This window comes from Delphinapterus leucas, chromosome 14 (genome assembly GCF_059928025.1).
Source record: "Delphinapterus leucas isolate spDelLeu-1000000601 "Yukka" chromosome 14, BTC_Dleu_Yukka2, whole genome shotgun sequence".
Taxonomy (NCBI): Eukaryota; Metazoa; Chordata; class Mammalia; order Artiodactyla; family Monodontidae; genus Delphinapterus; species Delphinapterus leucas.
Window position 1 is genome coordinate 17,919,037 of NC_143142.1, and position 26,040 is coordinate 17,945,076.

The window sequence follows — 26,040 nt, forward strand, 5'->3', positions numbered from 1 at the left end:
TCCCGGAAGAAACGGAAGTGGTTCTCGCCGGAGGACTGGAGTCGACGGACCACCGCCTTGTTTTTCTTTTTCCCCCTTAGTCACGGGCGTCTTCGGCGGTTACTAAGGGAGACCGTGCGGCCCGGGGTCGTTTGGTTTTCAAGTTTTGCTCGGGCCCTGTACATAGTTACACATATCCCATTTGCAGAAGGGGCCCTGGGTCATTTTTATTTTTCGGTGTAAAGAGGGCGACCCCCGCCTGAAAACGGGATCACAACTTGGCCACCGTTAGTTATAATTGTCGTCGGAGTGGAAATGGATCGCAGAGGAAGGGCCTTTAATGAGCATGTGGCACATCTCTGACGACACCTATAGAGAAACCGAGCGAGACCTTTAATAATAACAGCCACCAAACTTATTGTTTACTTAAATGCATTGCTAAGTAAGTCACATGCATTATTCATATTCAGTCTTCACAGTTTTTACATCCCAGGAAATACAAGAAATTTAGAGAAAAAGTCTTTTGACACAGCTTGTAAGTGGTGGAAAAAAGTTTGGCAGGCAAGTCTGTGTGTCTCCAGAATAGCAGTGTCCAATAGAAATATATGGAAGTAAACATTTTAAATTTTCTAGTAGCCACATTAAAGTGAAAAACAACAGATAAAATTAATTTTATCAATATCTTTTACTTGACCCAATGTGTCCAAAATATTGTCATTTATATGGAAAAATTAATGAGATAATTTACATTCTTCTTCTGTACTAAGTACCTCTCAATTTGAACCAGTCGTTTTTCATGTACTCTATAGTCACAAGTGGCCAGCAGCTACTGCACTGGACAGCACTGGAGCCAGAGAGGATTTGCCCTCCCTTTTAATCACTTCCCCCAACTCCAGAGCAAGTAGTTGCAACTGCTTTAGTAAGGAAATCAAAGTTCTAGCTCAGTGGTTCTCAGAGTTTTTGGTCTCAGGACCCCTTTATACGCTTATAAATTATAGAGAGTTTTGTTTAAGTGGATTATACCTAACTATACTTATACTATTAAAAATTAAAATTGAGGAATATGGAGAATCCTGACTCATACACTGGGTTTCACACTTTCCTTGCTGTAAACATAATAATTGAAACCGCTTGCCAAACACTTGCTAGCAGCTAGATCCCTGTGCTAAGTACCTACGTGCACTGTCCTATTTCATCCTCTCCACAACCCCACCAAGTAGGTTCTATTAAAATCTCCACTTCAGGGGCTTCCCTGGTGGTGCAGTGGTTGAGAATCTGCCTGCCAATGCAGGGAACACGGGTTTGAGCCCTGGTCCGGGAAGATCCCACATGCTGCGGAACAACTAAGCCCGTGTGCCACAACTACTGAAGCCCGCGTGCCTAGACCCTGTGCGCCACAACAAGAGAAACCACCGCAATGAGAGACCTGTGCACTGCAACAAAGAGTAGCCCCCACTCGCCACAACTAGAGAAAGCCCACGCACAGCAACGAAGACCCAACACAGCCAAAAATAAAAACAAATAATTAATTTTTTAAAAAGATGACTTGCTAGAAAGTTGTGTTACATGTGCATAAGGTATAATGTATTAAAAAAAACTCCACTTCACAGAATAGGAAAGCCCAGAGAAGTAAAATGACTTGGCCAAGGTCACACAACTGGTTTGTGACCAGACAGGATGTCAGGCAGATCTGTGTGGATCTAAGGTCTGTGTCTTAGGCTGGACACTTCTGCCTCAGACTTGAGTCCATCAAGATGGGACCATTACTACCCCACACTGTGATCAGTACTCCACATTGTGTTGGTTTCAAGTACCCACTTGGGCACATGGTCTTGATTCCAGCTGGGGTAGTTAGGAAGGAAGCATAACTGGTTCTTACACCTTTGAAAAGATGCTCCACCTTACTTGGTAATAAAAGAAATGCAAATTAAAACTCCAATCAGAAAACATTTTTTCCACCCATCAGATTGACAAAGCATGAAAAATACAATACACAGTGATGGTAAGTATATGGGGAAACAGACACTCTTGGGCATCCCTGTGGGAGAGTAAATGGGTGCCATCTTCACCCTGGGCAATTTGGACTATTTACAAAAATGACAAATCTGCATACTCTGTGACCTACATATTTATCACACACACATAAGAATAAAGATATTTATTGCAGCATTGCTGCTAATAATAAAAGACTAGAAGCATCTAAATACCTAGAAAAATTATAGTAATCCCGTGTAGTGGAGTACTATGTGCTATGAAAATAATGCACCAGCTCTTGTGTACTAATAAGGGAGACTCTAAGATGTGTTGTTAAGGGAAAACAGTAAGGTGCAGGGCAATGGAAGAGAATGCTATTATTTGTGTGAGAATAAGATTAAGTGCTTATAAATATAGAGATAATTAAGAAACTGGGGACACTGCTGGCCTCTGGTAAGGGAACTGTGTGACTGAGGCCACCTTTTGTCCTTTGAGAATTTTGTGCTATGTGCATGCATTATTATTCAAAAAATAATTAAAAATTTTAAACTTGAAAAGCATCATCAAAACACAGGGGAAATATAGCATCAAAATTGTTACTCCTTCTGGTAAAAAATGCTCATTAGAAGCTCATTAAAAGTGAAAAAACAGGCCACCCAATAGGATAAATATGATTCCAAATTTGTAAGAAGACGTCTATGTATGTGTCCCTGCATCAAAAAATGGCTGGAAAGCTATACCCCCCAAATGGTAACTCTGGTTATCTCTTTGTGGTAGATTAGTAGTAAGTTTTAGTTTCTTCTGAATGCTTTTCTATGTTGTCTGAGTTTCTACCGTGATCATTTATTTCTCTCATAATTAGAAACATTTTTAAGAGATGACTATATAAGTCTATCTTTCTTTATGCAGTAGTTCTGAATTGTTGCAGCCTTTGTAACTCAAACCCTCCTTTTCTGATTGATCTCCAATCTCCAGAGAGATCCTAAAATCAGCTTTTCAGCTTGCTTTACCTCTCAGATCCTCACAATAAACCCGCCTTTAAGCCTTCTTGGGAGCTCTTCAATATAAATCCTTTATAAAAATAATTGATTTGCAATAAGTAATTGTGGGAATTATTACCTAATTTATATGGTTGATCAGTTCATATTTCACATACATTCGTTTTCTTAAATCAGCAAGCCCATGCAAGTTTCCAAGAACTTGGATATGGTTTTTTGCATGTCTCCTCCTATTTGATGTTACTTTTTATGTTGTCAAACAGTGCCTGGATTCCTTTTTTACTTTCCAGTAAGAATGAGATTAGCTTAAAAGTCACTTCCTCCTGTTCAGACAGAAGCCCTGTAAGACTTTAGCCCATTGCTTCCCAGAACATCTGATCATAACATCTTAAAAGTCACAATTATTTATTTTTCTAATCAGGAAGGACCTTAACCGAAGAGGCCATGAGAGGCCAGCTCATCTGACTCGTGAGGAAACTGAGGCCCAGAAGAGTTAATTGATAACAGAATTAACTTCTGCCATCAGTTAAACTAGTCACCCCATTTCCTGGCAGAGACTCTTGTGTTTTTTCTCTACTGTCTTTTCTGAGAGTTTCAAACATGGGGAACAATACAGAAGGGAAGCTGAGTGTAGTAGCCAGCCTCCAAGATATGCCCCAAAGACCCCCTTATATCCTGGATTCATATCCCACATCAAATAAGGCTGACATGTGTAACCAAAAGATTATTGTGATAAGGACAGTATGTAAATTTTAAGGCCAGGTCATAAAAGACATTCTCACATCAACTTTGCTTTCTCTTGGACCACTTACTTTGGGAGAAGCCACTAACCATGTTAGCTGTGAAGATGCTCAGGAGAGGATCTTCTTATGGAGAAGTCTACTTGTCAAAGAACTGAAGCCTCCTGCCAACAGTCATCACCAACTTACCAACCATGTGAGTCCGCCATCTTGAAAGTGGACCTTCCTGTCTCATTCGAGTCTTCATATGAGACTGCAGCCCTGGCTGATATCTGTCTGCAACCTCATGAGAGACCCTGAGCTACAACCACCCAGATAACCTGCTTCTGGATTCCTGACCTACAGAAACTGTGCAAGATAATAATTGTTAATATTTTTCGAAGATGCTAAGTTTTGGGGTAATTTGTTATGCAGCTATAGATAACTAAGACACTAGGAGCAATGTTCCTCAAAATGTGGGCCTTACACGGCTTAGCTCAAAAATCCCCTGACTTCCTGGTTAAAAGTGTAGGCTCCTGGCTCCATCCCAGCCAAATGGATCAGAATGTATCAGTGTGATGCCCATAAATCTGCATTTTGACAAGCTTCAGCTATTTGGATAGCATCCTAAAATTTTTTGGCCATATCCAGACGTCACCTTTACTTTTAATTTAATTTTCTTTTTGTCTGTAGAAGTCACTTTATTTTCTTTTCATTTTATTTTTTTATTGGCGTATAATTGCTTTACAATGTTGTGTTAGTTTCTGCTGTACAATGAAGTAAATCAGCTGTATGTATACATATATCCCCTCCCTCTTGAACCTCCCTCACATTGCCCCCATCCCACCCATCCAGGTCATCACAGAGCACCGAGCTGAGCTTCCTGTGCTTTATAGCAGGTTCCCACCAGCTACCTATTTTACACATGGTAGTGTATATATGTCCATCCTAATCTCCCGATTTGTTTAATTAGTTTAGTTTAGTTTTTTTTAATCTATATCACATAAATATTTTAAAATTTCTTTTGTTTTTAGATTGTTTTCACATTTGGAAAAAAACATATTTTTCTAATATACATAAAAATAAGTATCTGTATTTGATCATTTAAGTAGGCTAAATGTTTATCCCATGTATCACCTAAAGTCATCTCCATTACACCCAAAAGTAAACACTCTATACTTGGTAGAACACTGAGACAGAGGAACAGAGATCATTTGGAAATGATGAGAGTTATAGCACCCCACACGTTCTCCGGAACTGGACCAGTTCTAGGCGCTGGCATCTGTAGCATCTCCTTCCATTCTCACCACACTCTTGGACAGCAGGCAGGGTAATGTATGATTAGTGCCGCTTTTACAGATGAGAACACAGCCACATACAGGTGGAGAGGCCGGTCTAAGGTCACAATGCTTGAATGCAAGCCCTGTCTCCTGTCTTCCTGCTCAAACTTTTTTGCAAGATACACTATTCCCCCGTGGCCAAATAACCCATAGAGATCTAGAGAAAAGGAAGGACACCTAAAAATATAGAGGGCATACTATTGTGAACGAATGTTACGAAACACACCAATTTACTGGAACTCGATCATAGACCTAAGTGTAAAAGCGAAAACGATAAAACTCTCTGAGGAGTTTTTTCATAGGAGAAAAATCTTTGCAACCTTGGGGTAAACAAAGATTTCTTATGTCACAAAAAGCACAAATCATAAAAGGAAAACAATCTGATAACCTCAATTTTATCAAACTTTAAATTTTTCCTCTTTGAAAGATACTGTTAAGAAAATGAAAAAGTATGCCACAAATTTCAGAAAAATTTATAATACATATATCTAGCAAAGACCTGTATCCATAACGTGTAAAGAACTCTTACAATTTAGTAAGAAGACACACAATTCCCCTCAAACTGTCAAGATATTTGGACAGACACTGCACAAGAAAGAGATATAAATGGCCAATAGGCACATGAAAATATGGTCAACGTAATTTGTCATGAGAGAAACAAAAATGAACACCACAATGCCATACCACTATACACTTATTAGAATGGTGACAGTTAAAGAAACTATCAATGCTGTGTGTTAGTGAGGATTTGGAGCAACTGGAATTCTCATACATCACTGATGGGAATGTAAAATGATACATACACTTTGGAAATGTTAAAGATAAACATAATCTTACCTCAATGACCCAGCCATTTCACTCTTCCGTATTTATTTATCCAAGAGAAATGAAAATGAAAATCTACACAAAGACTTGTACATGAATGTTCACAGCTACTTCATTCATAATAACTCCAAATTTAGAAAATCCAAAATGGTCATTAATTGATGAATAGGTAAATAAAATGTGGCATATCCATACAATAGAATATTACTCAGTGATAAGAATGCACTACTAAAACAACACAGTAACACTTATGAATCTCAAAGCCATGCTGAGTGAAAGAAGTTGAGACACAAAAGAATATGTACTTTATGCTTCTGTTTATATAAATTCTAGAAAATGCAAATTAATCTATAGTAATAAAAGCAGCTTAGTGGCTGTCTGGAGGCAGAGATGAAATTTTGGGGTGATGGAAACATTCTGTATCTTGATTGTGGTGTTGTTACACTTTTTCTTTGCAAGGGCATATGGGCTATTTATACATCTTCTTTGAAGAAATGTCTATTCATATCCTTTGCCCACGTTTAAATTGGGTTATTTGTCTTTTACTGAGTTGTAAGAGTTCTTTACATATTTTGAATGTAAATCTCTTATTAGTTATATGATCTTCAAATATTTCTCTCATTTGGTGGGTTGTCTTTTCACTTACTCCATGGTATCATTTGCAATATAAAAGCATTAACTTGGATATGGTCCAATATATCTGTTTTTTGTTTTTTCTTGTGTCCCTTATGCTTTTTGATGTCATGTCTATGAAACCACTGCCTAATTCCAAGTCATAAAGACTTATTCCTATGAGTCTTAGAGTTTTATCTAAGAGTTGTATAGTTTGAAATCTTGCACTTAAAAGTATTCAAAACCTTTTAGGCATCTCTATGTTAGATCTGGCTTTTGGTTTGTATGGAGTTGAGTAACCAACTGTCAAGGTTTGCTTGGAGCCCAGCACTTTCCAGGACATGGAACTTTCAGTGCTATAACTCAAGTCCTGAACAAACCAGGGTGAGTTGGATCCATTACCAATAGACCTCCAACTTGCCAACCCTGATATAAATTATTATCCCTACTCTCTAGGGCTTAAAATAGATACTGAATCTCCTCACTTGAATGAAAGATGTTTGTTTTCAGTTTACCAATCATTTATTGAGTGCTCAAAATGCAAAGCCCTGGGGTGGAGTGTAGCTAGGAATATAAAATTCCAATTTCAGTGTCCATAAACAAATTTTATTGTTCCAGGCCCTTGGGGTACATCAACAAACCTTTATGGAGCTTAAATGCTAAAGGGGGGGGAGACATTCTAGTGGAAGGGGGATGGGAGAGCCATTAAACAAGATGAAGAGGATTTTGAAGGCAGGGATTTGGTTTTATTAATCTTTGATTCCCCAGAACTGTAGAAATCACTCACTAATGCTTGTTGAATGAATGAATGAGTAGCTTTCTCCTACTCAACGTACATTTTTTTTTGTGTGATTCATTTCACAAGACCTCAGCTCTGTGGGACTTCCCTGGTGGTCCAGTGGGTAAGGCTCTGTGCTTCCAATGCTGGGGGCCTGGATTCCATCCCTGGTCAGGGAAGTAGATCCCGCATGCATGCCGCAACTAAGAGTCCGCATGCCACAACTAAGAAGCCTGTATGCTGCAACTAAGGCCTGGCGCAGCCAAAATAAATAAATATGTAAAATAAAATAAAAGACCTCAGCTCTGTGATGACAATGTCATTTCTAACTTGTTCTCTGTCATATGCCCGGTGAGTCTTACAGTGCCTGGCACACAGTAGGTGCTCAATAAACAATGCTTCAATGCATGAGTACGTATACAATTTTTTCATTCTCTGCATTTGTTATAGCAGCCTGGGTTGCAAGAATATTATACCAGTAACAACCTTAATGAATCCCTACAAATAAACATTTAGGGAGGCTTCGTCAAGCAAAGAGTGCTCATTGGTACCTAGACAGCCATTTCACAGGCTGGTGTGCCCCACAGGCATCTCAGTAAAACACCACCAGCCACAGACAGCCTGTAAATTCCGCTAACCAGAAGGGCTCTCCCCGCCCCCTCTCCCCGCGCAGCTAGCCCTGCCCTTCACCTCCTCCTCTCCGCCCACTCTCGCCGCGGTCTCCTGGCGGCGGCGGCTTTGTCTCTTGGGCTGGCCCCTGGCGGCTCCCTCCCCGGAACAGCTGCCACCGAGGGAGGAAGCCGCGCGGTCCAGAGCCCTAGTGCTGAAGCCCCCGAGCCCTCGTCATCCACCACCACCATGTAAGGGCCATGAAAAGGGCTCGTCCTGGCGCAGCGCGGACATGGAGGAGGACTTATTCCAGCTAAGGCAGCTGCCGTGAGTATCCTGAGGGCGAGTGAGACGCAGACAGGTTTTCCTTTAAAAAAGGAAAACCTGCAGAGGGGCGTCTCAGCGTGGCTTCCTGAATTTAAAGGGAACTGTTTCAGAGGAGAGAATTAGGCCTGGAGGAGACAAGCCATTTTCCTACCCCATCAGCTCAGCATCTGTATCTCTGACTCAGTTCCATTTTTCAGATCCGTCGGAATCTTATGGGGACCTACCCATGTTATGTTTTCCCTTATAATGGCTCTCAATCCTAAAGGCATTTTGAGGTCTGTGTTTTAAGAGAGCATTAGCTGCTGTTTTGAAATGCGGACTGAATTGATGAGTCCATGCAATGACATCGGTCCTTTCCAGTCCTTCTCCTATGCTGTGAAATTCGTAATTTTCCTGCAAGGTCTTTTAGAAGGGAATGATACTGATGTTGCAAACTGGTTTCTAAAAAGCAGGGATTCCTTCCTAGAGAGGAGGCTTCTGCAAAGTCTTGTTGTTTATGAAGTGTGTGAATGAGAGGGCTGTGCATCGTTGCTGAAACCTCTTGCCTTCTGAATGAACGGCTTTTGTAACAGCTAGCTAGAGTGAGACTCACTGTCGGCTATCCTTGGGACCTCAGGAATACACTGCTTAGAGGATTGGAATTTTTCAGGGATGCCAAATTTGCTCTGAAAATCTTGGGGGAATACAATCAAGCGTGGCAAGTATAGGGAGCTTGTAAAGGGGCTTCCAAATGTCTCCTACCACAAGCTGATGGTGATTTGTTAAGCAAATTCCAAGAGTATGAGATGGGGCATTAAAAAGAACATTAATGGGGGTTTTGTTTTAATTTTTAGAAGTACTAGCCATTTGGATGGTAAAACTAGACACCATTTGGAATTGTTGGAAAGGATACATTGTTGTTAGTATGTGTGTATTTTCTTGACTTAAATGTTTTTTTCTGTCTAAGCCACTGAGGAATTCTCCCAAGTGACTTTTAGCGTGACTGATACAGCTCTCTGAAGCTATAAGTACTGAAGGTATTGTAGTGTCTGCTTCTCAATCAGTATAAAATTAATTTTCATTAATATTTTTAATTAATTAAATATTTACTTTTAAGCTTTTATTAATTGATCCTCAAATAGCATATCTTATGGAACACAGCATTATTTCACAAATGCTAAAGGACACTCAGTTATAATATCCAAAGCTGATGTATGAATACATAAAAATGTACATATCTGAGTGCAGATATCTCAAGGAAAACATACCACGTTCATTGAAAATAAATATCATGTTTAATATTATCATATTATATATGATAATAATATTATCATATTATCTCTAAATAAAAAAATAATTCAGAAACGAAAATATGAAATTTGGTACTCAGAATAAGAATACATATTGGAACTGCAGTTTTACTGGGATAAATTTTCAAATGCTGTCAGAGCATGTGAACTTTGCAAATTACTCAAAGATTCATGTATATTTAATCTAATATATAGACATGACACTAGAATGACAATTCCTTCCTTAATTTAAAAAAGTAAAATTAATAAGAAATTTTTACTTCAGCTTTAAATTAATTTAGTTTTTATACTAATATATAATATAATGTACTAATATAATATATAGATAGGGAAAATAAAGTTCAAAAAGAAGCACAAAAATAAAAGTAAGTCTCTCTCTTCCCAAACCCCAGTGTTAAGTTTCTTGATTATTTTTCTGATCTTTATACACATAAATACATATAATATCTATTAGAGAGGCCAAATTGTGTGCTGGTTAAGAGCACTGACTCTTGAGAAGACAGACTTGGCTTCAAATCCTGACTGTGCCACTTCCTGGCTGTGTGACTTCGAGCAAGTGACTTAACCTTTCTGAGACTCAGTTTCCTTAGCCATAAAATGGGAATCATAATAGTACTTGATTCAGAGGGTTATGGGGAAGATCAAATGAGATAATGTGTGCTAATGCCTGGCAGATACAAAGAAGTCACACATATTAACTATTATTATTATGACATCTGAAAAAGAATTTATAAAAACAAAATCTGCAGACTCCTTATGCTGGACTCCCCAAAATGTAATCTGCAAACCCCAAAGTACATTTTTTTTTTTTTTTTTTTTTTTTTTTTTTTTTTTTTGCTGTACGCGGGCCTCTCACTGTTGTGGCCTCTCCCGTTGCAGAGCACAGGCTCCGGACGCGCAGGCTCAGCGGCCATGGCTCACGGGCCCAGCCGCTCCGCGGCATGTGGGATCTTCCCGGACCGGGGCACGAACCCGTGTCCCCCACATCGGCAGGTGGACTCTCAACCACTGCGCCACCAGGGAAGCCCCCAAAGTACATTTGAATGATGTCAAAATTAGCCCTGAAATATGTTAACCTCCATTTATAAAAAAGAATAGAAGAAAAGGAGCAGCCATGTGAATCTGAGTGGGTTACACATCACGACATAGGTGTTTTTTAAACCACACCCTGTATATATTATTCACAGATTGCTGGCAACAGACTGCCTGAGAGCAATATGGATTTTTAAAAAATCAGAGTGCCTTGTAGAGGGTGGGCAAGAGTGGACCTTGGAACAGGCTCAGTCCCGCAGGAGGCCAAGTGTTAATAGATTATAAGCTGCTAAGTAGTTTACAGGGTCAGGGGAGGGGGAAGAGGGATGAGGGTGTCTAAGAAATAGTCCTTTCCTGCTGTTAGAGGCACCTTCACACAGCTCTAGGATGGGTCATTTGAGACCACAAACAACCTCTGCTTTTCACCTGCTGTCCACTCAGGCACAGCACCATGTACAGGAGATTCAGAAAGCTGAGATTTTATATCTAGTTCTGCCTTACTGTGAGATCTTATGCAAGTCAGATTGTCCTGGGTCTCTCCTTTCTAGGATGATTTCTTGAAAGCAGGTTATGCAGACTACATTGATTGATTGATTCATTCATTCATTCAGTGATTTTTCCAGGGTACCATCCTAGGTCAAGGGATTCTACAACCAAGTAAGATACATGGTCTTTGCCCTCAAGGAGCTCACAGTCTAGAGCTTCAATGTCCAATACAGTAGCCACTAGCCACATGTGGCTATTTAAATTTAAATTATGTAATTAGTATGTGAAATAATTTTCATGTATAATACACAATATAAAATTTGACTTATAAGTAAAGTAGGTGATGTTTGAAAAATCCGTTCCTTAGTTGCCTTAGCCACATTTCAAGTGCTCAGTAGCTACATGTGGCCAGTGGCTGCTGTAGTTGCCTTGTGACAGCATGGGTCCAAAACATTTCCGGAACTGCAGAAGGTTCTATTGGACAGCACTGGTTCGATGGGAGAAGCAGATGTAGAACACACAATTGCACAATAATTATGAGAATTGTTTTAAGGGCTACAAAGGACAAGTGCATGATGCAACAAGAGTAGTTCTAGATGGCGGAGGGGAGGGTCAGAGAAGGCTTCCTTGAGGAAGTGACCTTGGAGCTGAACCCCCAGACATGTGTAGGAGTCAGCCAGAAAAAGAGATAGGATGGAGCATTTCAAATAGAGGGAATTGTGTGGGGGAAAAGCTCGAAATCAGGCTAGTGGAGCTTCACGAGCAAGTGGCGTGAGGGAAGGATGCAGAGGATGGCAGGGACCCGGCCACACAGGGCCCTGGAGTGAGGACAAGAAATTGGAGCTTCATCCTGTGTTTGCTCAATCCACTCTCTCTCCTTTCTTACCAACCCCGTCTTTCAAGACTGAGCTTAAGTCCATCACCTCCATGAATCTCCTGACATCTCCTGGGCTTCAGCAGCAGCAGGGGTAAAAGTATGGACTCTTGAGTCAGGCAGATCTGGGTTCAAACCCTGGCTCTGCCACTTAGCATCTGGGTGGCCTTGGACTAACGACTTCATCTCCCCAAGGTTGGGTGCTCATCGGTAAAGTTGGGATAATGGCCATATCTGCATGGCAGGGCTGTTGTGAGAATGAGGGAGGTCACCACTGGGAAGCTCCCAGTACAGTGGCTGGCTCTACGTAAGGGCTCAACCAGTGGTGCTGGTGTTATTTGTCTTCCTGACTCTGGACTTGTCTCCCTTATCCTCCAGCTTGTTCAGGTAGCAGAGTACCTAGAAGCCATGGTCTCCTTTTCAGAATACTAAGGAATGTCCTAATGCTAGCTCATGGAAGCACATGTCCAAACTTGAACTCCTGATCTCTCCTGCACTCTGCTCCTCTTTCAGTCTCACCCAAACCAGTTGATGGTAACTCTGTCCATCCCATTTGGAGTCAATTTTGACCCCTCTTTCCCTCTCATATTTCACTTCAATCCATCGGGAGATTCTACTGGTCCTGCTTTGAGCTACATCTAAACTCCTACCACTTCTCTCCACCTCCACTGCTAGTCCTTGGTTCAAGCCTCCATCACCTCTCACCTGGGTTGATTCCAGTGGTCATCTTTCTGGTCCTCCTGTTCCTGCCCTTGTCTCCCTACAGCCCATGCTCAACACAGCACCAGAGGGATTCTTTAAAAGTCAGGTCACATCCCTCCTCTGTTCAAAACCCTCCAGGGCTCTTCTCCTCTCCCACCCCCTCATGCAGCCATTCTGTCTCCTTGTTTTACCTCAAACACACCAGGTAGGCTTCTGCCCCAGGACCCACTGTTCTCTCTGCCTAGAAAGCTCTTCTGCAGAGTATCTGCTTCACCTTTGTCAAGTCTCAAATGCCACCATCTCACCAAAGCCTACCCTGACCACCTCCTTAAAATTTGCAGCCCTCTCTCACAGCCATTAGGATGGCAACTACCAAAAATAAATAAAAATAACAGGTGTTGGTGAGGATGTGGGCAAATTGGAATTCTTACACACTGACTGTTGGCGAGAGTCACAAATGGTGCAGCCTCCATGGAAAGCAGTAGGGTGGTTCCTCAAAAAATTAAAAATAGAATTACCATATGACCCAGCAATTCCACTTCTGGGTATATACCCACAAAAGAATTGAAAGCAGAGTACTGAGGAGATATTTGTACAGCCAATGTCATAGCAGCATTATTTGCAATAGCCAAAAGGTGGAAGCGGCCCAAGTGTCCCTTCATGGATGAGTGGATAAACAAATGTGGTCTATCCATACAGCGGAATATTGTTTAGTCTTAAAAAAGAAGGAAATGCTGACACATGCTACAACATGGATAAACCTTGAGGACATTATGCTAAGTGAAATAAGCCAGACACCAAAGGACAGCTGGTGTGTGATTCCACTATATGAGGTGCCTAAAGTAATCAAATTCGTAGAGACATAAAGTCGAATGGCAGTTGCCAGGGGCTGGCGAAGTGGAGTAGGGGGATCTGCGTAGTGGGTACAGAGTTTCAGTTTTACAAGAGGAAAAGAGTTCTGTGGATGGACAGTGGTAATTGTTATGCAACATTGTGAATATAGTTAATGCCACTGAACTGTACTCTTTAAAAACATGGTTAAAATGATAAATTTTATCTTATGTGTATTTTACCATAATTGAAAAAAATTGCAGCCCGTTTCCCCCATCTTCCAGACCGTGTTCAGCTTTTTCTTTTTTTATAGCATTTATCACCTACTAACGTACCATGTAATTTGCTTACTTATTGTTTAGTGTCTGTCTTTACTTACTAGTGTGAAAGCTTCACACACGGCGGGGGTCTAATGTATCCCAAGAAGGTGGGGCATTGCCTAGATTCCATCTGATACTGGATTTCAGTATAGACCAGGCCAAAGGATTAAATAAAAACTGTATGAGGGCTTTCCTGGTGGCTCAGTGGTTGAGAGTCCGCCTGCCAATGCAGGCGACGCAGGTTTGTGCCCCGGTCCGGGAGGATCCCACATGCCACGGAGCGGCTGGGCCCGTGGGCCATGGCCACTGAGCCTGTGCGTCCGGAGCCTGTGCTCTGCAACGGGAGAGGCCACAACAGTGAGAGGCCCGCGTACCGCAAAAAAACAAAACAACAACAACAAAAAAAACTGTATGAATGAAAAAATCAGAAAAATCTGTCCATCAGCTTAATCATTCTCCTTAACAGTGGGGGCCACCATTATTAAGTTTTACCAGCTAAAGCGCTGAGTCCCCATGGAAAGATCACACATAACCTTGTTTCATCCTATTTGCCATTCTGCTTCCCCATCCCCTTCCATTAAATCAGGGAGGTTGAGAGAATGCAGTTTGACTTACTGATTACATGACTATGTTCTTGAAATTGTCCCAGGCAAGTTCTTTGTGCCCATAAGGATTCATTCTTGGTTCTAGGGAAGGAACTGGAAGCAGGTTTTGTCTCCTCTAAATGAGGAGACTGCCGCACAGAGAGACAGGACCAGAGTAGGCGGCTAAGGCACACGCAGGACTTCATGTTGGCTCCCATCCCCCTGAGGCTCATCGGGGCAAAAGGAAAGGATTCCTGGCCAAGGAGGAGAGATGGGAGTTTCATTGTCACCCACCTCAGGCAAAAAGTAGGGAGTTATTGTAATAGCCTAGGAATCCTCAAGGTTAACCCACCACAGGCTTTTAAAAACTCAAGCTCCATACAACTCAGTAACAAAAAACCAAACAACCCAATCCAAAAATGGGCAGAAGACCTAAACAGACATTCCTCCAAAGAAGACATACAGATGGCCAATAGGCACATGAAAAGATGCTCAGCATTGCTAATTAGTAGAGAAATGCAAATCAAAACTACGATGAGGGGACTTCCCTGGCAGTCCAGTGGTTAAGACTCCGAGCTTCCAATACAGGGGGCGTGGGTTCGATCCCTGGTCGGGGAACTAAGATCCCACATGCTGAGCAGCAAAATAAATAAATAAATGAAAATAAAGATAATACTAAGTTTCTTAAAGCAAAACAAAACAAAACAAAAAAACTACAGTGAGGTATTCACACGGTCAGAATGGCCATCATCAAAAAGTCTACAAATAACAAATGCTGGAGAGGGTGTGGAGAAAAGGGAAGCCTCCTACATTGTTGGTAGGACTATACATTGGTACAGCCACTATGGAGAACAGTATGGAGGTTCCTTAAAAAACTAAAAATAGAGCTACCATATGATCCTGCAATCCCACTCCTGGGCATATACCCAGAGAAAACCATAATTCGAAAAGATACACGCACCCCAATGTTCATAGCAGCACTATTTACAATAGCCAAGACATGGAAATAACTTAAGTGTCCATTGATAGATGAATGGATAAAGAAGATGTGGTGTATATATACAAAGTGGAATATTACTCGGGCATTAAAAAGGAATGAAATAATGCCATTTGCAGCAACGTGGATGGACCTAGAGATGATCATGCTAAGCGAAGTAAGTCAGAAGGAGAAAGACAGATACCATATGACATCACTTATATGTGGAATCTAACATAGGATAGAAATGAACTTATTTGCAAAACAAAAACAGACTCAGAGACATAGAAAACAAACTTACGGTTACCAAAGGGGAAAGGGAGTGGGGGAGGCATAAATTAGGAGTTTGGCATTACCAGATACACACTACTGTATATGAAATAGATAAACAAGGTCCTACTGTATAGCACAGGGAACTATATTCAATGTCCTGTAATGAACCGTAATGGAAAAAATATGAAAAAGAAACTGAATCACTTTGCTGTACACCAGAAACTAACACAACATTGTAAATCAACTATACTTCAATTTAAAAAAAAAAAAAACAACTCTCAGGCTCAAAGCTGCTCACACCCCATCATTTCAAACACATGCCAGCCAGCTTCACCTCTAGGGAGTATGTGTTTCAGTGACTCAAGTGGAACAGTCTGGAGGCCAAAGAAAGAAAATCTCCTTGCAAAGAGGCCATTGCTTAGGTGGTCTTAGGCCTTAGAGAGGGTTGTTCAAGGGCCTGCTGACCCTGACAGTGGCTTTACAGCCCAGCCAAGCTCTTTGGGCTGTATAAAAGAATAACGGATCTGAATGTGAATCATTATGTGATCTTGGGCAATTCATTTAACTTCCCTGAGACATGAGAGGGTGCCTGGGCCACCTTCAAGGGCATTTTTGGCTTTTTAAAAAAATATTTATTTATTTTATTTTATTTTGGCTGCGCCTGGTCTTAGTTGCAGCACACGGGACCTTCGTTGAGGCATGCGGACTTCTTAGTTGTGGCATGCATGCAGGATCTAGTTCCCCGACCAGGGATCAAACCCAGGCCCCCTGCATTGGGAGCGTGGAGTCTTACCCACTGGACCACCAGGGAAGTCCCCATTTTTGGCTTTAAAAGACTGTGATCCTAAGCTCTCTAGACGGATGTGCCTGGTACCATCTGGCTTATGGTGATTATTCTGGTGTCATTATTAAGAACATCTCTTTCTTAAACATGGGGTTTTTAACCTCAACGCTATTCACATTTTAGACCAGATGACACTTTGTCATGAGGGGCTGTCCTAGACATTATAGGATGTTTAGCAGCATCCCTGGCCTCTACCCACAGGATGTCACAACCACCAACTGCCCCTCCAAGTTGTGACAATCAAAACTGTCTCCAGACATTGCCGGTGTCTCCTGGGAGACTGAATGGCTGCCCCATTGAGAACCACTGCTTGTTGAATGAAGGAGTGGATAAATAAGTTGCAAAGACAAACTGCCTGGAAAGTTGTCCCCCAGGCTTTCAGTTCCCCCAGTTAGAAGTTGCCCATCCCCCCACTGAGGCCACATCACAGAATGGTTAAGTGTGTGGCCTCTCTGCTCAAGTAGACCTGGATTTGAATTCCGACTTTCCTGCTGACTTGGAAGGTAACCTTGGGCAAGTTACTTTTCTTCTCCGGGCCTCAGTTTCATCATCTGTAAAGTGGGGATACTAATAGCGTCCACCTCACAGGGCATAAGGCTCATAAAATACTTAGTGGAGCTCCCAGCACGTGGTGAGGGCTTAACAAATTTTAACTATTATTTATTTGTGTTCATTGCCTTTTGTCTAGAATATAAGCTGTTGGTCCATTATCCAGGGAACAAGCTCAATGGTATTCAGGTCAATGGGGGGTGGCAGGAAAATACAAAAAAATAAAATCCACAGAGAACTATATTTTCCATTAATTATAGACTTCTAGACATTCAGGAACGGAAAGGACCTTAAAAGTCATCACTCCAACCCCTTATACCTCATATTCTCAATTCCACGCAAGAGGGGATCCAAGTGGTGGCTTCTAAACATCTGTGGCCACCATCAACATCTTATTAAAATTCAGATTCATGGGCCCTGCTCTGCAGAGATGCAAAAGCTTTACGTCTGGAGAATGGCCAGGAATCGGCATTGTAATTGGTTCCCTAGGGGGTACTCTTGGCCTCAGAGAAGCATCTGCTATTGGTTAAGATCATGGGTTCTGGAGCTTCTCAGGCCAGGAACCTAGGATACTATATACGCTCTAGGGGACTTGGACCAGAGCCTCAGTTTACTTGTCTATAAACTGGGGATATTAATAACCCTCCCTCCTAGGGTTGCTGAAGAGATTATATAAGATATACATATGCTAGGGACTTCCCTGGCGGTCCAGTGGTTATGACTCCATGCTTCCAATGGAGGTGGTGTGGGTTCGATCCCTGGTCGGGGAACTGAGGTCCCATATGCCATGCAGCGGCAGCCAAAAAATAAACAACAACAATGTGACTAAACCAGCCAAGATGACTAAATATAATGCCACAAAAACTCAAAAAAAAAGATATATATGCTATCTATATATTTACTGTATATAATTATATATAGCATTTAGGCTTGCCCTTGGCATGCTGAGTGCTTACGTATTAAACATCATTACTCCTGAGTCCATACACGTGAACACCTGCCTTTCCTAGACCTTTCATGAAGGGGAGCCCACTACCATCTAAAGTCCTTTCTCATCTCTGGACTTCTCTACCTGAGAAGCCTCCTTATATTTTGTTGAAATCTGTTTCCCTCTTTATATCCAGCAGTTCAAGCTCTATCCTCAGGGTCCAACTTGCACAAGCACCTTCTTTCACATGCCAGAAGTTCAAATATTGGAAGACAGAGGTTCAGCCCCTGAGAAGACTCTAACCAAATCAGACAGATCAGCAAGTCCCCAGGTCTTATCCTGAAGGAGACAAAGCAAGTCCATTTGTCAGTGACCCTGGCAGTTTCTCTGCTCCAGGCCCACAGCATCTAACCCCATTTGTCAGTAGGTTTCAGATTCCAAAGAAGTCCCAGTGTGATGTAGCTGAGTATCTGGGACGGAGCTAAGGGGCGCTGGTCATCAGGGTTTTTTTTTTTTTGCGGTACGCGGGCCTCTCACTGTTGTGGCCTCTCCCGTTGCGGAGCACAGGCTCTGGACGCGCAGGCTCAGCAGCCATGGCTCACGGGCCCAGCAGCTCCACGGCATGTGGGATCTTCCCGGACCAGGGCACGAACCCGTGTCCCCTGCATCGGCAGGCGGACTCTCAACCACTGCGCCACCAGGGAAGCCCTGGTCATCAGTTTTGTTGACTGAGTTCCCCAAACCTGAGGACACTTGTTATAACTCGGCCCTTTGCTGTTTAGCTTTGCAGATGGGCCTCCCTGTGTGGCTGTTTTCCTCTACTGATTGGAAGAGTTGGGGGGTCAGGGTGGGGAGGTGAATAATAAAAGCTTCAGCACCCCACTGCCCACCCACCCTGCTGTACCCCCTGGTCCGAGCCACCATCACTTCTCACTCAGCTGACCACACAGTCTCCCTGCTTTCTCTCCCCATCTTTGTGTGTTAATCATGCTTTTTATTTTCTATGTTCTGATGTTTTGACATCTTAGGGCTTCAAAGGTCCTGGAGGGCACTCCCCTCCCAGGGTTAATTAGTAAATAACTCAACCTGCCAGTGTACTTTTCGTATGCAAACCAAGCAATCTAGACCCATTAATCCACCTGCCCTAATCACTCCACAGCCAAATCCCAGACAACTGGAGACAGTCCCTACGCTCAGAGCCTGGAGAAATTACTCAGGCGAGCCAGTCCTCAGCCTGGTGACCCTGCGTCACCTTTTCCTTCCTATGGAAACCACAATAAAGACTCTTGCCCATATTTTCCCCTCACTCTTGCCTCGTTATTGACCCTGGTGCTTTCCCATTTGGCTTCCCAGGTGTGGTGTACCCCCTCTTCTTGGAATCTGTGAGTATAACAGAGTCTAATCTTTTCAAAGGCAGTTGTCTCCTGATCTGTTTGCCTTGCCACACCTAAATAATAATAAAACCTGTATTTTAGGGACTTCCCTGGCAGTGCAGTGGTTAAGACTGTGCCCTTCCAATTCAGGGGGCACGGGTTCGATCACTGGTCAGGGAACTAAGGTCCCACATACTGCGGGGCCAATAAATAAATAAAAGTGTGACACACAAAAAAATTTTTTAAAACCTATATTTTAAAACAATCTCCCCAATCTATTCCTCTTCTTGTAGAAAAATGTGCCTGAATGATCTTCCCTAAATCAACTCTGCTCATCTTCCACTGTGTCACCCCTACTTGAAACCTTTCAGTGGCATCCCATTGGTCTTAGGATAGCATGAAAAATCCTCCCTGTGGTCTCCAGAGCTCTCTATAATTCAGCCTGTTTCTCTGACCTCTACTCCTTCTTCCTACCTCTGGGTCTTTGCACTGGCTGTTCTCTCTCCTCCTCCCCTGTCTGTGTGGGACTCTCCTGGCTCTCAGACCTCAGGGAAGTCTAGCCTGACTACTCTCCCCTCCAGTCATTCTCTGTTCCCTGTCTGTCTCCCTCTCAAGATTCATTGATTTACAGATGTATAGTGATCTCTTGTTCCTAGTACATTAACCACCTTCCCAGCTAGGGCACCTACTTCAGGAGGGCAGGTGTATTTTATCTCCTATCGTATCCCAGCCTTCAGCACATAGTCAGCACTCAACAAGCTTATTAAAATACTGAAGAATGATGGTGCCAGGCTCTTTGAGATGTTCTGTTAACTCCTTTAGTCTCCATGGCAACCCCGTGAGATAGGAATTACCATTTCCCTTCTACCAGAAGGAAACTGAGACCCAGAGAAGTAAAGTAACCTAACCTCATAGCTACTGAATGGGGTGGGCAGGGGATTCACACCCAAATCAGTCTGTTTGCAGAGTTGGGCTCTTCTTTCTATGACAATCCCCCTCTCTTCAGACATTAAATGCTACCCTGTAATAGTCACACTTAGGTACAAGCTTCCTTTTCAGTCTGACAGATTCATGAACTCAGGGGATAAGTATCCAGAAGCTGAGATGAAAAGAAGTCAAGCCTTTACCCTAATCAAGTCTCAGACCCTAACTTAAGGTACGGAGGTGAATTACATCATGGTACAAGCGAGATCTTTGGGTTGACAGCTATTTCCTCAAGCTCTTATCTTCTTTCAATAGCAAAATTATGTAAAACAAATGTTCCCTGCTATTTTAGTAAATGATATGCTATATATACACAACAAATGCCAAGAAATTAGCCAGCTTGTTTCGAAGCCCTCATATATTTAACATATGCCACTGCTATTTTCTTTTTCTGTCATACTTTTTTTTTCCCCTTGGGAAATCTTGGCTCCTGTAGCTGATAACTGCTTTCAGGAACCCAGCCGATTCAAAATGTAGTCTGGCTTTCGGACTATAATTTCATGTCAGAGGTCTCTCTTTACATTCGTCTTAAAACAAGTTGTAATAAATAAAGGGCCCTGGCTTCTAGTGAATTGCCAGAGAAGGAAGGTGAACACATCCTGGTTTAAAACTCCAGGGAGCTAAGCCATTTTCTCAAAGTCGAATTTCACAAAGGGCAGTGTACTCCACGCTCAAGGCAGAAAGGTGACTTGAACCAAGCTGGGTTGGAGGAAAGCCAATATTGACACCATGCCCCTCAGTTTCCCCTTCATCAATCTCAGTTAATCTTCACGGCCGTCCTGCAAGCCTGTCCTCATCCCATTTCACAGCCGAACGAGTCTGTAACATGCTTAGCTGATGTTACAAGACCAACAAGAGCTCTGTGAATAGTCGCTATTGTGATGTATATTGATTATTTAACTAATAGATGTGCAGGTTAAAAAATTTACATATTGCAGCGGGATCCAAAATGAAAAGTTAAAAAAAAAAAATTTCTTTTCCTTAAAACTCCCCATTCCCATCCAATCCTCCTTCCCAGAAGCAACCAGTCTTAGGCTTCTTAAGTATCCTTCCAGAATGTTCGACTGTAGAAGCAAAAATATTCTTGAGCCCACTTGAACATGCACAGATTCACTAGGGACCTGGTTAAAAGGAAGATGCTGATTCAGTAGATCTGGGTCAGGGCCCGAGACTGAGCATTTCTACCACGTCCCTAGGGGAGGCTGGGGCCTCTGGTTCGAGACCACACTTAAGTCTTAGTACCGAGGACCTAGATCACGGGACCATAGTCTAGCACATTTCATAAGGAGCCCCAGTGGGAATTCCCTGGTGGTCCAGTGATTAGGGCTCAGCACTCAACTGCCGGAAGCCCAGGTTTGATACCCGGCTGAGGAACTAAGATCCCGCAAGCTGCATGGTGCAGCCAAAAAAAAAACAAATGAGCCCCAGCAATCTTTTCCTGTTGGTTCTTGCAACCAACGTGTATGTGTGTTTATTGTGTGTGTGTTTATTGCGTTAAAACATACATAAAAAAGTTACCGTTTCAACAATTTAAATTGTACAGTTAGCGGTATGAATGACGTTCACAATGTTGTGTTACCTTTCCCACCATCCATCTCCAGAATTTTCTTATCTTTCGCAACTGAAACTCTGTACCCGTTAACCGCTAACTCCCCATTCCCCTCCGCACCAACCCCCATCACCTGGTGACCACTGTTGAACTTTCTCTCTCTGTGAATTTGACTATTCTAGGCCCTCTCAGATAGGTGGACTCGTACAATGATTGTCCTTTCGTGCTGGGCTTATTTCACTTAGCACTATGTCTTCAAAGTACATCCATGTTGTAGCACGGGTCAGAATTTCCATCCTTTTTAAGACTGAATAATATTCCATTGTATGGATAGACCACACTTTGTTTCTCCATTCATCCACTGATGACCACTTAAGTTGTTTCCACCTTCGGCTAATGTGGTACAGATCAATATAAATAAATTTTTTTTTAACATTTTCTTTAGTGGATGTGCCATCATCTATCTAATTACTCCTTTCCTGAAGATTGTTTCTGGTTTGGTATCACCGCAGCAAAGCTGCAAGGAGTGTGCTAGCACCAGAAGAGACTACAGCAGAGTGGCTGGGAGCAGGGACACTGAAATCCAATGGCTTTGCCAAAGCCTAGACACTTACTGTGTGACCTTGGGCAAGCTCCCAGCCCCTCTGTGCTTGAGTGTCCTCATCTGTCAAAAGGGGACAGTGAAAGTGGGAATAAATAAGATAATCGATGCACAGTGCAAACACTAGACTTGACACACGCAAGCCAGCAATCCATAGCTGCCGTTATTCGTATGGTAAATCGTCGCCTACTGTGCCTGTCCCCACAGTGAACTGCCTGCAGAACGCATTCTGGGTGGGAGCTCAAAGCACTGAAAAATTTGAAAGATAACGCGGATTACCTTCCCAAAAGGTTGCAGTGGTCGCTATTAGTCACAGAAGGAAGCACAGAGCCTTGGACGGTCCTGGAGGAGAGGATGTGATGAGAGGGAGAGTGTCAGGCCACATAGCCATCTCTTTCTGTGACGTTACCTGCAGAGTCAAGGGCGAGCCATGCGCCTTCTCCTCACCCCTGAAAAGCCATTGATAATGCACATAAATGTTCATTTCCTTACTGCGCTTGATAATTCTCTACATTTCTATCTTCTACAAATACTTTGGGGGACTGTTTATGTTTTTGATTTGGGAGGTTGCTTCCTGGGGACAGGGTGTCCTACTCCTTTGTTGTTCCCTCCTGGAACCCACTTCGCGCCACCCCTTCCTTGGTGGCTTGCAGAGTTGAAATGTCACCCCCCGCCCCCGCTAGCCTCTCACTGCATCAGGTTCGTTTTATTTGCAGCTTTTCTCACAATGTGCAGGAATATCTATGTAGTAATATATACATCCACATGTATTATAAATACATATTTATTTATATTTACAAACATTAATTTATATATTGATCTATAAATGTATAAAATAATGTATAAATATTATATATAAATTTATAACTATATACAAATATATATACGTATGTAATTATTTACATATAAAAATTACAAAATACATGTGGATAGATACATAAAATTTTTTATTGAGGTATCGTTGATTTACAATATTATGTTGGTTTCAGGTGTACAACATAGTGATTCACAACCTTTAAAGATTAGACTCCATTTATATTATTATAAAATATTGGCTGTATTCCCTGTGCTGTATAATATATCCTTGTTTCTTATCTGTTTTATACATAGCAGTTTATATCTCAATCCCATACCCCTGTCTTGTCCCTACCCCCTTCCCTCTCCCCACTGGTAACCACTTGTTTGTTCTCTATATCCACAGGTCTGTTTCTTTTTTGTTACATTCACTAGTTTGTTTCATCTTTTAGATTCCACATATAAGTGATAACATACAGTATTTGTCTTTCTCTGTCAGATTTATTTCACTAGGAAGTAATAATATCCATGGCAGTGCTAAGGGTTGAGGGTTTGGGGCTTTTGGGGGGAGGGGGAATAGCAAAATACACATAAGATAAAATTTACCATTTTAACCATTTTTAAGAGCACAGTTCTGTGGCATTAAGTGCTACACATCGTTGTGCAACCGTCACTACCGTCCATCTCCGGAAAGTTTTCATCTTCCCAAACTGAAACTGTACCTATTAAACACTAAGTCTCCATTCCTTCCTCTCCCAACCCCTGAAACCACCATTCTACTTTCTGTCTCTGAATTTGACTCCTCTAAGTATCTTATATAAGTGGAATCATGCAGTATTTGTCTTTTGGGGACTGGCATATTTCACTTATTAGCATGTCTTCAAGGTTCATCCATATTATAGCATGTGTCAGAATTTCCTTCCTTTTTTGTTTCTGTTTTTTGTTTGTTTTTTGGCTGTGCAGCTTGTGGGATCTCAGTTCCCTCACCAGGGATTGAACCTGGGCCCTTGACAGTGAAAGCACGGAGACCTAACCACTGGACCACCAGGGAATTCCCCTTTCCCTTCCTTTTGGAAACTGAATAATATTCCATTTTATGTATAGACTGTATTTCGCTTGTCCACTCATCCACTGATGGACACCTGGGTTGTTTTCACCTTTGGGCTGTCGTGAATAGTGCTGCTGTGAACATGGACGTTGTACAACCTTCACCTCTATCTAATTCCGGAACATTTTCATCACCGCAAAAGGAAATTCTGTACCCATTAGGCAGTCACTCCTCATCCCTCTTTCCCCAGCCCCTGGCAACCACTGATCTGTTTTCTGTCTCTATGAAGTTGCTTCACATAAATGGAATCATACATGTGTGACTCTCTGTGTCTGGCTTCTTTCACTCAGCATCGTGTTTCAAGGTTCATCTGTGTTGTAGCTTGTGACAGCGATTTGAGGACTTTTTACAGTAGTTATGCTGGAGGCTGCTCACGGAAGCTCTAGTGAGCAGATTGTGAAATATTCAGAACATCTCAGAGCCTGTTATTTAACCACTGAGAGCTTAAAATTGGTCACAGTGGGAGTATTTACCCCACAGATATTGGCAAATGCTACACATCAGTATGGTTTGGGGGCTTTGAGACTCAGTTTGTAGGCACTGGCTTCAGAGCATCCCCATAATCCACATCAGCATCCCTCCAGAGCTACCCCCAAATAAATTTTGGGGTGGCCAAAAACTTCGTTCGGATTTCCCCATATTCTGCAAAGAACCGGAACGAACTTTTTGGCCAACACAATACATACTGTGAATAAAATGGTGCTCTTGCTGTAAAAGTGTTGCTTAAATGAAGCCCCAGATTCCAACTTCATGCCAGATATCTAAGCCTAAGGCAGTCTGTCTCCTGGCCTTTGCTCCCAGGTGACACCTGCCTTCCAGCTGCAAAGGAAGCCCCAGCCCTGGACTGCAGGGATATTTGTCTGAGTCCCGTGCCACAGGGGTTCTGGGCCTCTCGGGTGAGGAGCGTAAGCTGCAGGCACCCAGCTCAGCCAACAGAGTAGGAGCCTCCGCCCCTCAGCACTAGGGGTGGGGAAGGTGGGGTGGGCAGAATTGTTTGCCTGCCTCTAATGCGCTAATTCGGTCGCTGGATCAGCCAGAGCAGCACCACCTGGGAACGTGCTGGAAATGCAAAATCTCAGTCTCCAACCGAGACTTTCTGAGTCACACCCTCTTGGAGTGGGGCCCCGACTTCTGTGTTGTGACCAGCCCCGCAGGGATTTCGAGGCTCCATCCAGCTCAAGAGCCCCTGCACAAATGTGACAACCTGAAGAGCTGTCAGCCAGGCTGGAATCGAGCTGTGCCTTTCGATTCCTGCTCCAGGTCACGTCGTTATCCACCCTCTGGCAAGCCCACCCACACAGGGCAGCTGAGTTCGGGCTTCACATTCATTCCCCAGACACAGGTGAATGCTCGCAAGAGGCACTGATGCTTAGTGATTAGGACCCAGGGCTCTAATACCAAAGACATCCAGGCTGAAGCCTCAGTTCTTTCAAGCTGTGTGACCTCAGGCAAGTGTCTTAACCTCTCTGAGCATTTGTTTTCTCATCTATACAATGGGGATAATAACATTAACTCATTCGTAGGTTGATCATCAGGGTAACTAACAGGAGATAATGTAAAAGGCAGAGCTCTTAGCATTTAGTAAGGGCTCAATAAATAGCTGTATGGTTGGAGGGCTATTATTTGTAGCAGATACCTTTGGTGCCTGTCCCAGATTCCCTTTACCAGATTGATCATCCCCCAGCTGCTGCCAATCATGGGTGCTCACAGCTCACAGCTGCAGTCACCTCTGGAGGGTTTCCCTTGACTGAGGGGAGCCACTTCACCTGGGGATACCTGGG

General features: G+C 42.6%; 1 protein-coding gene across 2 annotated transcripts in view; it reads left to right on the forward strand.

Annotated features, from left to right (window-relative positions):
* Positions 1-7,962: 7,962 nt before the first annotated feature.
* SVOP (SV2 related protein) overlaps positions 7,963-26,040 on the forward strand; it is an 83,550-nt gene continuing 65,472 nt past the window's right edge. The window contains exon 1 of one of the 2 annotated variants that reach the window (XM_089894604.1): positions 7,963-8,161. Coding sequence is in view for 1 of the 2 variants with exons in the window: in XM_022551007.3 (XP_022406715.1) it covers positions 8,127-8,161 (35 nt within the window). In the remaining variant the exon portion in view is untranslated. The remainder of the gene's footprint in view (positions 8,162-26,040) is intronic. The other variant, XM_022551007.3, reaches the window with a different exon arrangement.